General features: G+C 40.1%; 1 protein-coding gene across 1 annotated transcript in view; it reads right to left on the bottom strand.

Annotated features, from left to right (window-relative positions):
• Window positions 1-362: 362 nt before the first annotated feature.
• Window positions 363-17,533, bottom strand: part of IGLON5 (IgLON family member 5) — a 414,181-nt gene continuing 397,010 nt past the window's right edge. The window contains exon 10 of the mRNA XM_044277736.1: window positions 363-2,157. Coding sequence (XP_044133671.1) covers window positions 2,057-2,157 — 101 coding nt within the window. The 3' untranslated portion in view covers window positions 363-2,056. The remainder of the gene's footprint in view (window positions 2,158-17,533) is intronic.

Consider the following 17,533-nt stretch of genomic DNA (forward strand, 5'->3'; position numbering starts at 1 on the left):
TGTATCAATCATGGCATAGCCCCTTAAGCTGGCCACATATAACCAGCAGTCATGGTCCAGCCCAGGAGGAGCTACTTACAAATCACCTAAGAAGGTAAGGGAAGGATGAAGGTCAATGCTCATGGCGTCCAAGGATGGACTTCTCGAAGACCCTAGAATTCGGACCCATATCTCAGAAGGCATTGAGATCCAGCTGTAGAGCAATGCCTCCTGGGAATAGGTCTGCAAATTAGCTCTCCTCCAGAAGGAAGAAAATGTATTAGAAGGTATGGATTCATCCAGCCATCCTCAGACCCCAGATGTGAAGATCTAGACATAACACACAGACGAGTCTTCAAAGAAAACCTCACCCCGCTCTGAAGTAGAGTTTTCTCTCTGTTATATTATAACACTTTATACATTTGTTGCCGATATTCACAAGTATTTTTTTTTGTATCATTTTGCAAAAAAAATCAAAAATTCCAGCTAAATGAAAAAAATAAAAATATGCCTAGAATTTCCAACGTTGAGCCATAAGACGCCCCTCCCCCACGCACGCAGGAACATAGAAGGTGAAATCCCCGAATGCATTGCTTAGACGCACACCTTGGAAGCTCTTGGGGCCGTGTGAAGCTCATCGGCCTCCTTTGTATCAGTGATGAAGAGGTGAATGGGACGAACAGACGCCGGGACAAAGACACGCTCGGGGCAGGCCCACATTTTTTAAGAATTTAGGGGTGTGAGGGGAACCACCAACTTTTTTTCGGCAGGGAATTACACAAAAAAATAAAATGGACAACAGAAGCTTGATCATTTTGCTATCCTAAGCCCCTTCGATCTCCACACAGTGCAAAGTACGAACATTAACAGGTTGAGTCCATTCCAATGTCAGCATAACGCGGTGGGGAGTAAGGGTGGGCCCGGGGGCTTGCAATCAGTGATAGGACCATGCAGACAGACAGCTAACAGTCAGACAATACTCAAGGCCCTTTGATCCCCTTCTTTTTTCGTCTATAAAAGGGGGCGTAGGGTCTGTATAATACCCACAAGAATGTCACAGACACCGGTGATGAATGACAGGCATATGGAACTAGAAGGGACTGTGCGTTGCCCCCTTTACGTATCTCAAGGTTTTCCTAGTTTAGTTTCTAGTTGCATACTCTCCCTGCTGTCCCTGATATGGTGGGACACCCATCACCCAACCAATGGTTGTGGTTCTCCATGGTCTAACGGGGGATCCGTTGCTCTAGTCATGTCCACGTGTTTTGGAGGATCATCCGCTAAGTCTTAATTTGATCCAACTTGTTGTAGTGCGAAGCTGCGGAGGGTCTTCCTGGAAATAATGGAGAAGACCCTTATCCAGTAGGACATCTACTGTACTTTCATGTTCTCTTGAGTTGAGATGTCCACCGCGGTGGCTAAAATAGGGTATAAATTCCACACGTACTCCACTGGAAGTATTGGCGTTGGTTTGGCGAGGGGTTGGGTGGGTCATGTACACGGCGATGGCAACACAAGGTCAGGCAGGGGACATGGACTAGGGTGGCTGGAGAAGATCCATTCATGACCAGGAATGAGGTACATTGGGCAACTACACTTAAGACTTCTGCCCTCCCAGAGCTGAAGATGGTTGCAGTCTCTTCAGTGCCGCAAGGGGCAAAATTGTAAATTTAAAACGTCTTCTAAAACACTAATGAGGTTCATCTCGATCGGCAATCACTGTCTTCTCGCTCTTGGGGGTGGGGGGGAAAGCCTCCTTTTTCCATTTTTTTTTATTGACCCACTTGAAGTCACTGGTAAAATCCACCTCTCTCTTTCCTGGTGCAGAAAGTCAATGACACCTTGTTTTTTATTTTTATTTTTTAAATGCATAATTTGTTCCCTCACAGTGTTGGATTCCATCTAGAAAAAAAAAAATGAAAATTTTTGTGTTTTGTTGTTTTTTTTTTTTTAAATGTTTTTGTATTTTGTCGCAATGTAAATTTTTGTTTTGTTGTTTTTGTTTAATATTCTTTCACGGCCCGTCTCGAGAATAATTTCCAGAATTTATATTTTTTTCTTCTGCTTCTTCTCTAATTTAGATTGTACGTAAGATGGAGGCTAACGTGAAAGAGACGAGGGCGAGGAGGAGAGGCGATACCGTGTACGTCGCGCTGTGGTTGGGGGCGGAACCGGGTTCTGGAAGAGAAAAGAGAAGAAACAGATGAGGACCAGGAAAGAAAAAGACATTCAATGCATTGGAGATAAGACTGCGCCAGATGACAAGATGGAAGGAGTTGAATTCTAGTTCACTCAAGACGTCATTTCGCCCGAAGGCTTGACTGGCCTTGAAAGCTTCGCGGAATCAAAAGAAGTCCGTTCTGTATGATGTTTACAATATAGTCGGACTCGCTGCAGCCTTGAGATGTCTCTGCTAAGATTTGCTGTTTCTTTTCTATGTCAGATAAAAGTTGTTCATTGTGAGAAACAAGATGTTTTCTCTACCCCTTTACCAGCCTTAAAGGGAATGTCCACCTGGCCGTTTCTAGATACAGAATTTGCTGGTACATCTTTGAGGACTGGTTGCTGATACGAAGCTCCAAATCCTCTGCATAGACATAGTTAAATGATACCAGTTTAAGTTCCTCCAGCCACCACTAGGAGGAGCTCACTCATGATTAGCAGCATGCAGCTCCCCCTAGTGGTGGCTGGAGGTGGTCAGAAGGATGTGGTGGGGCTGTGTCCATGCAGTGAATCTGGAGCAGAAAACTGTTCTAAAGATAAGAAGCTACAGAATAGTTACCTGTTCAGAAGCTTCATCCGTGTACGAGGATACATACTCTGGTGTTCCAATTTATCACTATTTTTAAGATCTCTGCTTGCAGTCATTAAAGGGGTCATTTTTCCATCACACTAAATACAGCTCATTTCCATGGTTACGACCACCCTGCAGTCCAGCTGCGGTGCTCAAACTTGTACAATATAGGAAAAAACACTGGCCTCTCTGGTGGCCGGGACCATGGCAGCGCACAGAGGCTGGTGCTTTATCCTATAGTGCGCAAGCACGACCACCACTGATGGAGTGCAGGGTGGTCGTAACCATGGAAACGAGCCGTGTATAATGTAATGGAAAAATGAATCCAGCCAGCAAAGGAGGCAACATGGAGAATCACAATACATTAGTAAGTGCCTGGTAATAAATTTCTCTACATGACAACCCCTTTAAGGCTAGTTTCACACTAGCGTCAAGGAATTCCGGAAGGCTGTTCATGCCGAGAGGCGGCCAGAATAAAAGTACGACATGTCGTATAGATAGGTGATAGATAGATAGATAATAGAGAGATAGATAATAGATAGATAGATAGATAATAGATAGATAGATAGATAGGAGATAGATGATAGATAGATAATAGATAGATAATAGATAGATAGATAATAGATAGATAGATAGATGATAGATAGATAGATAATAGATAGAAGATATATAATAGATAGATAATAGATAGATAATTAGATAATAGATAGATAGATAATAGATAGAATAGATATATAATAGATAGATAATAGATAGATAATTAGATGATAGATAGATAATAGATAGATAGATAGATAGATAGATAGATAGATAGATAAATAATTAGATGATGGATAATATGTGAAGATAATCCGGAGGACCTTACTTCCCATCTGCTCCTGTATTATGCGCCAGTGTTTTTATGATACCATTTATCTCCCTTTTTCTGTAACTTTCCGCCCCCCCCCCTCCCCCGCTGATACTTCTGGATGGTAATTTCAGTATCTGCAGATTTCCGCTCAGCCTTCGCGGTGATCAGGACGACGTCTCACTTTCCCTTTGTTAGTAATATATAAAGTTTGATAAAAATCTAAAATGTAACAACTGGACACAGTGACTCCCCCTGCAGCTGGTTATGGCGCCATCAGGACGTCCGGGGCATAAATCCGCCCGCAGGGCGATCAATCATCGGGATTGCTGCTGCAAATGAGCGGTCACCATTTTGTATGGTTGTCACTGTCTGCATCTTAAAGGGGTTGTGTGGGATTAGAAGACCCAGAGCGTGTGCCCCTGCAGGTCCACAGGCCGTGCGCGGTATTGCAGCCCAGCCCCTTTCACTTCCAAGGAGCTGCAATACCACACACAGCCTCTACATGAGAATGGCGCCATTTCTGGGGGGGGAGGGAAAGCTTTCATACAAGCCTTTTTTACAAATACTTTGCTCTTCTCATCCTGCACTGATCTGCAGTTACCTCCTGTTTATACTCCGATCACCTCCACAGCTGCACTCACATTTGTCAGAGCTGTGCTGACAGACACCCCCTGGAAGCCTAGCCGACTCCTGTAAACAACGTCCCTGCATACTTCTCATGTACTCATCTTCTACAGATGTTTAGTTATATACTCCAATCACATCCAAAGCTGCACTTACATTTATAGGAGTTGCTGCAAGGAATCAGACACAGCTCTGAATGCATGACTAAGATCCTATCAGCAATGTGCCTGAGTGTTCACTGCGTATCTGTACATTATGTACTCCAATCACATCCAGAGCTGAACATTCAGTTTAGGTGTTATGTCCGTTCTTTATATCACTTGCATACAGACTGAACCAGCAAGGAGCACTGCCTGATCAAAGAAGCTAGCAGAATTATAGCTGCAGCTCTGGGTGTGAATAGAGTATACAGTATCATAGAACATATTTTGTGCTATGATTTTTACACTTTATTCATTCATTATGTGGGCACTGTGTGGTGGTAATATTATGTTCTCTTTTGTACTGTTATTTGGGCACTGCATGGCTGAGCACTATATAGCACTTTATGTTGGCAATGTATGGGACTATCTGTATGGCGGTATTTTTTGAGACTTCCTTTGTACTAGTATTTTGGCACTGCATTCATTTGTAGTATGGGCACTATATAGTGGTATTATTTGGACTCTCTTTTGTACTATTGATTGCCAATGCAGTCCTTTGTTATTTGGGCACTGTATGGCGGTATTATTCGAGCCTTCTATTGAACTCCATATTTATTTTGGCACAACATGGCAGTATTATATGAACATTTTTGGGTATTATTGCCTTGGCACTGAATTCACTAGCTATTTGGTCTTAGTATGGCGGTATTATTAGGACCTCTTTTTATACATTTGACTTGGCACTAAATTACAAATTTATTTTGGAGCAGTGTGGCAGTATTTTTTTGGCTTCCGTTTGTACTATTGTCTCGGCACTGAATTCTATAGTGACTTGAGCACAGTATGGCAGTATTATTAGGGCCTTGTTTTATACATTTGACTTGTTACTTGAGCACAGTATGGCAGTATTATGGGGGCCTTCTTTTTGTATTATTGTCTTTGCACTGAATTCTATCGTGACTTGAGCACAGTATGGCAGTATTATGGGGGCCTCCTTTTGTAGTATTGTCTTGGCACTGAATTCTGTAGTGACTTGAGCACAGTATGGCAGTATTATGGGGGCCTCCTTTTGTAGTATTGTCTTGGCACTGAATTCTAACAGCCAAGACAACTCCCACCATGCTCTGACAGCCAGATTGGGAGTTGTAGTTATCCACCATCTGGAGAGCCATAGGTTGGGGATCAGCAGATGATGTCAGAGGACGTCTCAAGGACTTGGGTTCTGGGATTTTAGGAGGAGTCGCTCTTTAAATGTCTGGAAGCCGCGAGAAGGATCCTCTTTGTTGTGTGCGGCAGAAGGAATCTGGATTGGAATAGAAATCCGCAGAGACTACGTGTCGGATCTCTCTTGATGCGGAGGCAGGGAGCAGCGGTGTAGGTGTTTGGCAGGAGGCCCGGTGCACATGTGAGTGCCAAGACACTGCTAAATGGAGGTGGTCTCCGGGGAGGAACCCTATGAAATCATTAGTATTGATAAGACAATGGTGATCTGTGCCAGAAGACCCTAAAATAGGAATTGCAGTGGAATTTCACAGTTGGAACAGATGCTGGTCTCAATTCAGACCTATGGGTTCTGCTTTCAGAATCCAAATTTCATGAAACAACCCCCTATCAGTTCCAACCCCCGGTCGCCAAGATCTAATCCAGTAAATTTTTACAAACTTTGGAGAAGTTCAGGTTTAAAGGTCTAAGACCCTCCAACTCAGGAGGAGATGTCTCTGGACTGCTGAAACTGATTGGACCTGCTGGAGCACTACATGAGTCAAGACGTCCGTGGACATCACAAGTGGTTACAGACCACCTTCTATTCATAGAGCGCACACGGGCTGGTGTAAGCCGAGAGGCCTGGGGTTAATGGTGATCTGAGGCCGCAATCCAGCCAGCCCTGAACCTGCAGCCACCTGGGGATAATGGTGTTGTGGACTATGTATAGAGATCGTTCTCACTGCTACTGGCAAGCTCTGTGCCTCAGTTCTGATATGTAACCACGAAGCTCTGTGCCTCAGTTCTGATATGTAACCACGAAGCTCTGTGCCTCAGTTCTGATATGTAACTACCAAGCTCTGTGCCTCAGTTCTGATATGTAACCACCAAGCTCTGTGCCTCAGTTCTGATATGTAACCACCAAGCTCTGTGCCTCAGTTCTGATATGTAACCACCAAGCTCTGTGCCTCAGTTCTGATATGTAACTACCAAGCTCTGTGCCTCAGTTCTGATATGTAACCACCAAGCTCTGTGCCTCAGTTCTGACCAGGCTCTGTGCCTCAGTTCTGATATGTAACCACCAGGCTCTGTGCCTCAGTTCTGATATGTAACCACCAGGCTCTGTGCCTCAGTTCTGATATGTAACCACCAAGCTCTGTGCCTCAGTTCTGATATGTAACCACCTGGCTCTGTGCCTCAGTTCTGATATGTAACCACCAGGCTCTGTGCCTCAGTTCTGATATGTAACTACCAGGCTCTTTGCCTCAGTTCTGATATGTAACTACCAGGCTCTTTGCCTCAGTTCTGATATGTAACCACTAGGCTCTGTGCCTCAGTTCTGATATGTAACCACCAGGCTCTGTGCCTCAGTTCTGATATGTAACCACCAGGCTCTGTGCCTCAGTTCTGATATGTAACCACCAGGCTCTGTGTCTCAGTTCTGATATGTAACCACCAGGCTCTGTGCCTCAGTTCTGATATGTAACCACAAAGCTCTGTGCATCGGTTCTGATATGTAACCACAAGACTCTGTGCCTCAGTTCTGATATGTAACCACCTGGCTCTGTGTCTCAGTTCTGATATGTAACCACCAGGCTCTGTGTCTCAGTTCTGATATGTAACCACAAAGCTCTGTGCATCGGTTCTGATATGTAACCACAAGACTCTGTGCCACCATTCAGCTGTGTAACCTCCAAGCTCTACTTTATTCTGATATATAACCACTGGGCTCTGTGCCTCAATTCTAATATGTAACCATCAAACTGTTTGGCTCTACTCTGTTGTGTAACCACCAAGAACAGTGCCTCAACTCTGTTGTGTAACTGTCAAGCTCTGCGCCTCCATCCTAATATGAACCCACCAAGCTCTGTGCCTCTACTTTGTTGTGAAACTGCCAAGCTCGATGTTTAAATTCTGATCTATAACCACCAAGCTTTGTTCTTCAATTTCATTATGCAACCTCCAGGACTGTGTTCTCTCTGTGAGAAACTGTAACCACTGCACTAATCGCCTCAAATGAAGTAAACGTAATCACCATCCCGAAGTGCGGAACCGAGTTAAGGGTCATAGGTCACATCATAAGAACTAACTCTTTTACATGCAGGCCCCATTCCTGAATAGTTCTTGGCAGAGGTCCATGGGCTGGTGGAGACCGCTCCCATATAGATAGGTAGACTATACTCATTAGCTATTGAGCACTTACTCTCAGCTTTAACTATTCTATGGGTCGTTTCAAAGCTTGGAAGAGCGCCTCGAAGGGTCCTCCTACATTCTGTACTCAACTTTATGAGAAATCCATTAACCCAGCAGTATGTTTTGGGACTTTGGGTTGGGCAACCAGAGAACGTGCAAGCTTCCCTCCATGTCTTAGTTGGGTTCAAAGCCAGGGCTCTACAAGATGCCAGTGGTTTCCACTGGGCAACGAGTGTTTTGCTTTTCTAAAATTACAAAAAATGTTGCAAATGAAACTTTTTGTAACCAGCTGACAATTTCCTGTAGCACCACGGTCATTTGTCGAATACAGCGAATGCTAGGAGAAAAACGGTAAAGCATCCAGGAAATTCCAAATGCTTGGGTTAAACCAAAGTAGCTTTGACATCCCAAAATAAGCGGGTCCAAATTTTGAAAGACAAAATTGAAAGACTGTAAAGAAAAATTATCTTTACGCAATAAACAATAGCGAGTTGGCCAAACCCAGAATATTTACCGGGGAGGATATAAAGCTCTTTAATAATGATTGGATGTGTTTGGCAGTTAAACAAAGCGCTAAAGAAGCGTCACAATCCAATAAAACATCTCGAACTGGGGAGAGATAAAGGGTCCTTTCAGGGAAATCAGAATAGGAAAAACAACGGCGAGGATTTAAAAGCGGATTGGAGAGGAGGGGGGGGGGGGGGGTCGAAATCTGATTAAAGCTTTGAAGCATGCACTTGGGCTGATAGATATTCCCTTGGAAGCTGGCTGTCTTGACGCAAAAGCCGGTTTGTTTTCTTCAACACAAGGTAATTAAGGAAGTGATTATTAAAGTCATGGAATCGTGGGACTCAACCCCCAAAGGTGTAAACGGCTGTTGTTTGCTTTGAAAGATGAATATTGCACTTTCACTTCAAGATATTTTCCATTTTCCTTATCTCAGCTGAAACAAAAAAAAATTAAAAATGAAAAAACAAACAAAAAAAACAACTCAAAAACAGCAAAGATGAGATGAATTTTTATAAAGTCTTGGGTGTTTTTTCAGGTGCGACGTGGTGGCCGCGACAGCCATAAAAATGTGGATTGACAAGGCACCGAAACAAGCCTCGGAGGCGAGCGTGAAGAGGTCTGAGATTGAAGACCGCATCGGCAACATTGTGTCAAAAACATTCGGCGCTTGTTACGAGGCTGTCAGACGCACTGTCTGCCCTGGGAGACGCTCGGCTCGCGCTGTTCAGAGGAGATAGACTTCTACCGATTATTTTTTTTCTTTTCTTTTTGTAGTGTGATCATCTGAGGCGGCAAAAGGATACTTAGAAATAAATTGGATGAATTTACAAAAAAATATAAAAAATAAAAAAGTTATTTTAAGTTTCAAACGCGGAAAAGCAAGTAAATGAAAAACATAAAACCAAAGAGAGGTCACTGCACGGGGGCGCACTGGGTGGACGGGCGCCTCAAAAGAAGATGGCCCTAAGAAAACGGAAGACGACGATGAAACCCACCATGAAATTCCAGGGTAATGAGGTTGTTTGCTGGGACTGTGCAGATTTTTTACCACGTGGAAGTTCTCCGAAATGGATTTCTTATCTGGAACGTACAGGTCACTTTCTAAATAATTACCTAAGAGAGGACGAGTCACTGGAGCGAGGAGGACGCAGAGTCCGCTGAGAGTCCCCAATATTTACCTTACTTTTAATTTTGTTTAGAAAATATACATTTGTTTATATAGTGACTCTTTAGATATTATCATCCATAAGAAGCAGTATTATAGTAGGTGTATTCTTGTACATAGTAGCAGTATTATAGTAGTTATATTCTTGTACATGGGTGCAGTATTATAGTAGTTATATTCTTGTACATAGGAGCAGTATTATAGTAGTTATATTCTTGTACATGGGTGCAGTATTATAGTAGTTATATTCTTGTACATAGGAGCAGTATTATAGTAGTTACATTCTTGTACATAGGAGGCAGTATTATAGTAGTTATATTCTTGTACATAGGAGGCAGTATTATAGTAGTTATATTCTTGTATATAGGAGCAGTATTATAGTAGTTATATTCTTGTACATAGGAGGCAGTATTATAGTAGTTATATTCTTGTACATAGGAGCAGTATTATAGTAGTTATATTCTTGTACGGAGGAGGCAGTATTATAGTAGTTATATTCTTATACATAGGAGCAGTATTATAGTAGTTATATTCTTGTACATAGGAGCAGTATTATAGTAGTTATATTCTTGTATATAGGAGCAGTATTATAGTAGGTATATTCTTGTATATAGGAGCAGTATTATAGTAGTTATATTCTTGTACATAGGAGGCAGTATTATAGTAGTTATATTCTTGTACATAGGAGCAGTATTATAGTAGTTATAGTCTTGTACATAGGAGCAGTATTATAGTAGATATATTCTTGTACATAGGAGCAGTATTATAGTAGTTATATTCTTGTACATAGGAGGCAGTATTATAGTAGTTATATTCTTGTACATAGGAGCAGTAATATAGTAGTTATATTCTTGTACATAGGAGGCAGTATTATAGTAGTTATATTCTTGCACATAGGAGGCAGTATTATAGTAGTTATATTCTTGTACATAGGTGGCAGTATTATAGCAGTTATATACTTGTACATAGGAGCAGTATTATAGTAGATATATTCTTGTACATAGGAGCAGTATTATAGTAGTTATATTCTTGTACATAGGAGGCAGTATTATAGTAGTTATATTCTTGTACATAGGAGCAGTAATATAGTAGTTATATTCTTGTACATAGGAGGCAGTATTATAGTAGTTATATTCTTGCACATAGGAGGCAGTATTATAGTAGTTATATTCTTGTACATAGGTGGCAGTATTATAGCAGTTATATACTTGTACATAGGAGCAGTATTATAGTAGTTATATTCTTGTACATAGGAGGCAGTATTATAGTAGTTATATTCTTGTACATAGGAGGCAGTATTATAGTAGTTATATTCTTGTACATAGGTGGCAGTATTATAGCAGTTATATACTTGTACATAGGAGCAGTATTATAGTAGTTATATTCCTGTACATAGGAGCAGTATTATAGTAGTTATATTCTTGTACATAGGGGCAGTATAATAGTAGTTATATTCTTGTACATAGGAGCAGTATTATAGTAGTTATATTCTTGTACATAGGAGGCAGTATTATAGTTGTTATATTCTTGTACATAGGAGGCAGTATTATAGTAGTTATATTCTTGTACATAGGAGGCAGTATTATAGCAGTTATATTCTTGTACATAGGAGCAGTATTATAGTAGTTATATTCCTGTACATAGGAGGCAGTATTATAGCAGTTATATTCTTGTACATAGGAGCAGTATTATAGCAGTTATATTCTTGTACATAGGAGCAGTATTATAGTAGTTATATTCTTGTAAATAGGAGCAGTATTATAGTAGTTATATTCTTGTACATAGGAGGCAGTATTATAGTAGTTATAGTCTTGTACATAGGAGCAGTATTATAGTAGATATATTCTTGTACATAGGAGCAGTATTATAGTAGTTATATTCTTGTACATAGGAGGCAGTATTATAGTAGATATATTCTTGTACATAGGAGCAGTATTATAGTAGTTATATTCTTGTACATAGGAGCAGTATTATAGTAGTTATATTCTTGTACATAGGAGGCAGTATTATAGTAGTTATATTCTTGTACATAGGAGCAGTATTATAGTAGTTATATTCTTGAACATAGGAGCAGTATTATAGTAGTTATATTCTTGTACATAGGAGGCAGTATTATAGTAGTTATATTCTTGTACATAGGAGCAGTATTATAGTAGTTCTATTCTTGTACATAGGAGGCAGTATTATAGTAGTTATTTACTTGTACATAGGAGCAGTATTATAGTAGTTATATTCCTGTACATAGGAGGCAGTATTATAGCGGTTATATTCTTGTACATAGGAGCAGTATTATAGTAGTTATATTCTTGTACATAGGAGCAGTATTATAGTAGTTATATTCTTGTACATAGGAGGCAGTATTATAGTAGTTATATTCTTGTACATAGAAGCTTTATTATAGTAGTTCTATTCTTGTACATAGGAGGCAGTATTATAGTAGTTATATTCTTGTACATAGGAGCAGTATTATAGTAGTTATATTCTTGTACACAGGAGCAGTATTATAGTAGTTATATTCTTGTATATACTAGCAGTATTATAGTAGTTATATTCTTGTACATAGGAGGCAGTATTATAGTAGTTATATTCTTGTACATAGGAGCAGTATTATAGTAGTTATATTCTTGTACATAGGAGCAGTATTATAGTAGTTATATTCTTGTACACAGGAGCAGTATTATAGTAGTTATATTCTTGTACATAGGAGCAGTATTATAGTAGTTATATTCTTGTACATAGGAGGCAGTATTATAGTAGTTATATTCTTGTACATAGGAGCAGTATTATAGTAGTTATATTCTTGTATATAGGATGCAGTATTATAGTAGTTATATTCTTGTACATAGGAGACAGTATTATAGTAGTTATATTCTTGTACATAGGAGGCAGTATTATAGTAGTTATATTCTTGTACATAGGAGCAGTATTATAGTAGTTATATTCTTGTATATAGGATGCAGTATTATAGTAGTTATATTCTTGTACATAGGAGCAGTATTATAGTAGTTATATTCTTGTACATAGGAGGCAGTATTATAGTAGTTATATTCTTGTACATAGGAGCAGTATTATAGTAGTTATATTCTTGTATATAGGAGCAGTATTATAGTAGTTATATTCTTGTACATATGGGGGCAGTATTATAGTAGTTATATTCCTGTACATAGGAGCAGTATTATAGTAGTTATATTCTCGTACATAGGAGCAGTATTATAGTAGTTATATTCTTGTACATAGGAGGCAGCATTATAGTAGTTATATTCTTGTACATAGGAGGCAGTATTATAGTAGTTATATCCTTGTATATAGGAGCAGTATTATAGTAGTTATATTCTTGTACATATGGGGGCAGTATTTTAGTAGTTATAGTTGTGTATATAAGATGAAGTATTATAGGAGTTTATATTAATTTGTTGATATGCTGACACAATAATTACCGCCCCTTCTAACATTACGTGGCATGTAGGTGGCTTCATTTTTGTAAAGAACATGAAGTACGACAACAGGCCACTGTACCATTCCTGTATCACAGAGCAATAACATGGCTCATTTATTTTTAATAATGTGTGTATCGGAGGTCATCAGAGCTGTCATAACAGGAGATTACAGAGTATGAACAAGGCTTTCTTCACAAGATACCGTTGATCACCAGGATGGAGGTTAGAGAGAATCTGATATTCTCGAGAGTACTTCAGCTAAATTATCTTTCTTGGATTGGACCAGTAATGTCCATTGGAAAGCAACAAATAGGTTGGACAAGTTCCATTATAACTTCAAAAGGATCTCTCAAAATACCTATCCAAAAACATTAATCACGGCTAACATCTGTACGGCTGCCATCCCTGATTTCATAAATGTGCTTTAAAAGTCAATTGCCATCTACTCGCTGACTGAAGATGATGATGGGTTTAAGGCTGGTACTACATGATCTAGAACTATTACACAGGTACTATTAGAACTAGAACTATTACACAGGTACTATTAGAACTAGAACTATTACACAGGTACTATTAGAGCTGGAACTATTCTATAGGTACTTTACAAATTAGGACTATTATATGGGTGGGAGGTAGAACTATTAGGGTATTTTCACACTAGCATTAGAGGAATCCGGATACGGAATTCCGTGTGCAAACGTATACCATTTGTTTTCCAGATCCGGATCCGTTTGACAAATGCATTGAAATACCGGATCCGTCTCTCTGGTGTCATCCAGAAAAACGGATCCGGTATTTATTTTTTTCCCATTTTTAAAGGTCTGCACTTGGTACTGGATCCGACACTAATACATTTTAATGGAAAATAATGCCGACAATTGTTACGCAACATGCTGCGGTATTGTCTCTGGCCAAATACTGTAAAAGTGACTGGATTGCTCTCCATTCGGAATGCATTAGGATAAAACTGATTTTTTTTCCTGTATTAAGCCCCTAGGACAGAACTCAGTACCGGAAAACTTTACCGCTAGTGTGAAAGTGCCCTTATATACAGGTAGGTACTATTAAAGCTAGAAGTATTATATAGGTATTGTTAGAATTAGAACTATAATGTAGGCAATATAACAACTTGAGGTATTATATAGGCACAATATAAAACTCCAGTATGTCCATGAACTCCAGGTACTATATGGGCACTGCGAGAGCTGGGGATATTGTATACGTTCTAGAAAAAAATGATTATATGGCCTCTAGAAATTGCTAGAACTACTCTATGAAGACTACAGGAACATTTATATAGGCACTACAGGAGCTGGAGCCACTGTATAGACACTACACGATCTAGATGTACTGTACCAGCACTAAAAGATCTAGAATTAGTTTATGGCCACTACAAGAGCTAGAAGTATTTTATGGGCACTACACAAACAATTGTTTGGACACTTAAAGAGTTAGAAATGCTTTGTGGGTACTACAAGCGCTAGAACTATTGCATGGGTACTACAAGGAATACACTATTCTATGGGCACTACAAGAGCTAGAACTATTATATGGGCACTGCAAGGGCTAGAACCATTATATAGGAATACAATGATCTAGAGCTACTGCTTGGGGATAAAACTATCTATTGTATGGGTACTACAAGAGCTAGTACTACTGTTTTGACACTTGAAGCATTAGTAATACTTCATGGGTATTACAACAGCTAGAACTATTATATGGACACTACAAGAAATAGAAATACTGCATGAGTTCTACAACAGATAGAACTTTTATATGGTCACTAAAAGACCTAGAGGTATTGTATGGGTATTACATGAGCTGAAACTACTGTATGGGAATTAACGGCTAGAACCATTGTAGGGGTACAACAAGAGCCAGAACTACTGAATGGGCACCACAGGAGCTGGAACCATTATACAGGTCCAAAAATGGCTAGAACTTTTGAATGGGGTCTACAAGAGCTAGTACTACTGTATGGGAGCTACAAGGGTTATAACTATTGCATGGGTAATATAAGAGCTAGTATGGCTAAAACGAGAGCTAGAACTATTGTATGGGTACTAGAATAGCTACAATTTTTGCATGGTGGAATACAAGAGCAAGAACCATCATATGTCTACTACAAGAGATAGAACTACTGTTTGGGTACTACAAGAGGTGAAACTATTGCATGGATACTACAAAAGGTATACATATTGTATGGGTACTGCAGGAGCTAGAACTATTGTATAGGCAATACAAGACCTAAAACTATTGTACGGGACACTACAAGCCGTAGAATATCTGTATGGATAGTACAAGACCTACAACCCATAGTATAGAACTATGGGTTCTTCAAGAGCTAGAACTATTGTATGGGTTCTACAAGAGCTAGAAATATTGTGTGGGTTCTTCAAGAGCTAGAACTATTGTGTGGGTTCTTCAAGAGCTAGAACTATTGTATGGGTTCTACAAGAGCTAGAATTATTGTGTGGGTTCTACAAGAGATACTATTAGACAGGAACTACACGAGCTAGAACCATTCTACGGGGAACTACAAGAGCTACAACCATTGTATGGGTTCTACAAGAGCTAGAACTATTGTATGGGTAAAACGAGAGCTAGAACTATTGTATGGGTACTAAAATAGCTACAATTTTTGCATGGTGGAATACAAGAGCAAGAACCATCATATGTCTACTACAAGAGATAGAACTACTGTTTGGGTACTACAAGAGGTGAAACTATTGCATGGATACTACAAGAGGTATACATATTGTATGGGTACTGCAGGAGCTAGAACTATTGTATAGGCAATACAAGACCTAAAACTATTGTACGGGACACTACAAGCCGTAGAATATCTGTATGGATAGTACAAGAACCTACAACCCATAGTATAGAACTATGGGTTCTTCAAGAGCTAGAACTATTGTATGGGTTCTACAAGAGCTAGAACTATTGTGTGGGTTCTTCAAGAGCTAGAACTATTGTATGGGTTCTACAAGAGCTAGAACTATTGTGTGGGTTCTACAAGAGATACTATTAGACAGGAACTACACGAGCTAGAACCATTCTACGGGGAACTACAAGAGCTACAACCATTGTATGGGTTCTACAAGAGCTAGAACTATTGTATGGGTAAAACGAGAGCTAGAACTATTGTATGGGTTCTACAAGAGATACTATTAGACAGGAACTACACGAGCTAGAACCATTCTACGGGAAACTACAAGAGCTACAACCATTGTATGGGTTCTACAAGAGCTAGAACTATTGTATGGGTAAAACAAGAGCTAGAACTATTGTATGGGTTCTACAAGAGATACTATTAGACAGGAACTACACGAGCTAGAACCATTCTACGGGGAACTACAAGAGCTATAACCATTGTATGGGTTCTACAAGAGCTAGAACTATTTTATGGGTAAAACAAGAGCTACTATTAGATGGGAACTACAAAATCTAGAACCATTCTACATGGCACTACAACAGCTAAAACCATTGTATTGGTACTACAAGAGCTGGAACTACTATTTGGGTACTTGAATATGGATAGTACAAAAGCTAGAACCATTCTACATGGCACATTAAAAGAGCAAGAAATATTGTATAGGTACTGCAAGATCTAGAACCATATATAGGTACCATAAGAGCTAGAATTATTGTATGCACTCTGCAAAAGCTAGAACGACTCTGTGCACACTGCAAAAGTGGGAACCATTGCATGGGCATTACCCGAGCTAGAACTACAACAGGAGCACATGATCTAGAACTACCCATGAATGCTACTGGTTAGTATGGCTATACGGCCACTGCAGTTCTATGCTCATTACAAGCTGCCACGGAAGTGGTGCCCCAGCTGTCCATGAGCTCGGCCTAGAGATTGGGTTCTATGTATCCCTTGCATATCAGTATTTTACTTTTCTCTGTTACCATTGGCCCTCCCCTTGGGGCCCCTGCTCTTTCCTCCAGGAGCTCATAGTAGGAGATACGTTTAATCGGGCAAATAGACAAAATGGAAACAAACTTTCACTGGGGAGGAATCGTTTTAATCTGAAAGCAATTATCTGATGAATGCTTTATCAGCTCCTCACAGAGGCAGCGTCCGGAGAGCATTCTCATCCACCTGCCAAAATGTGCGTTCAAAAGACGGGGGGGCGCTTTAAATAAGAGGGGCTTAACGTCAAAAAGTGACACCTGGGGTCGGAAACGCAACTATTGCAGCTCTAGATGTATCGGAGCTGAGTTTCTCAGATACAGCAGAGCTGAGTTCGTAATAGGGTTCAACTCATTGTACCATTGCAATGTGTACACGCTGGAGGCTCCAATGTGACAAATTCGGCTCTGCTACATCATGCGCTGGAGATGACTGATGTGCCTTCGTTACGGTTTTATTCTTGTTGTAAATCATTTGGCGATGGCGTTTCGCGGCGATATCCTTGGAAGCGTGGTGTCATCCGGATCAATGGTGGGGGGGCAGATTTATGGGATAATTTAATGGAGTAATTGGTCTTTCGTTGCCTCCAGAGGAATCAGTATATTGCACGTTCCACGTTCTAAGCACCAGTTCAGGTCACTATGTATTGGCGGTCACCGGACGCAGTTATTACGTCCACCCGTAATGTCTTCTATCGTGGTGAGATATTAGGG

This window comes from Bufo gargarizans, chromosome 2 (assembly GCF_014858855.1).
Source record: "Bufo gargarizans isolate SCDJY-AF-19 chromosome 2, ASM1485885v1, whole genome shotgun sequence".
Lineage (NCBI taxonomy): Eukaryota > Metazoa > Chordata > Amphibia > Anura > Bufonidae > Bufo > Bufo gargarizans.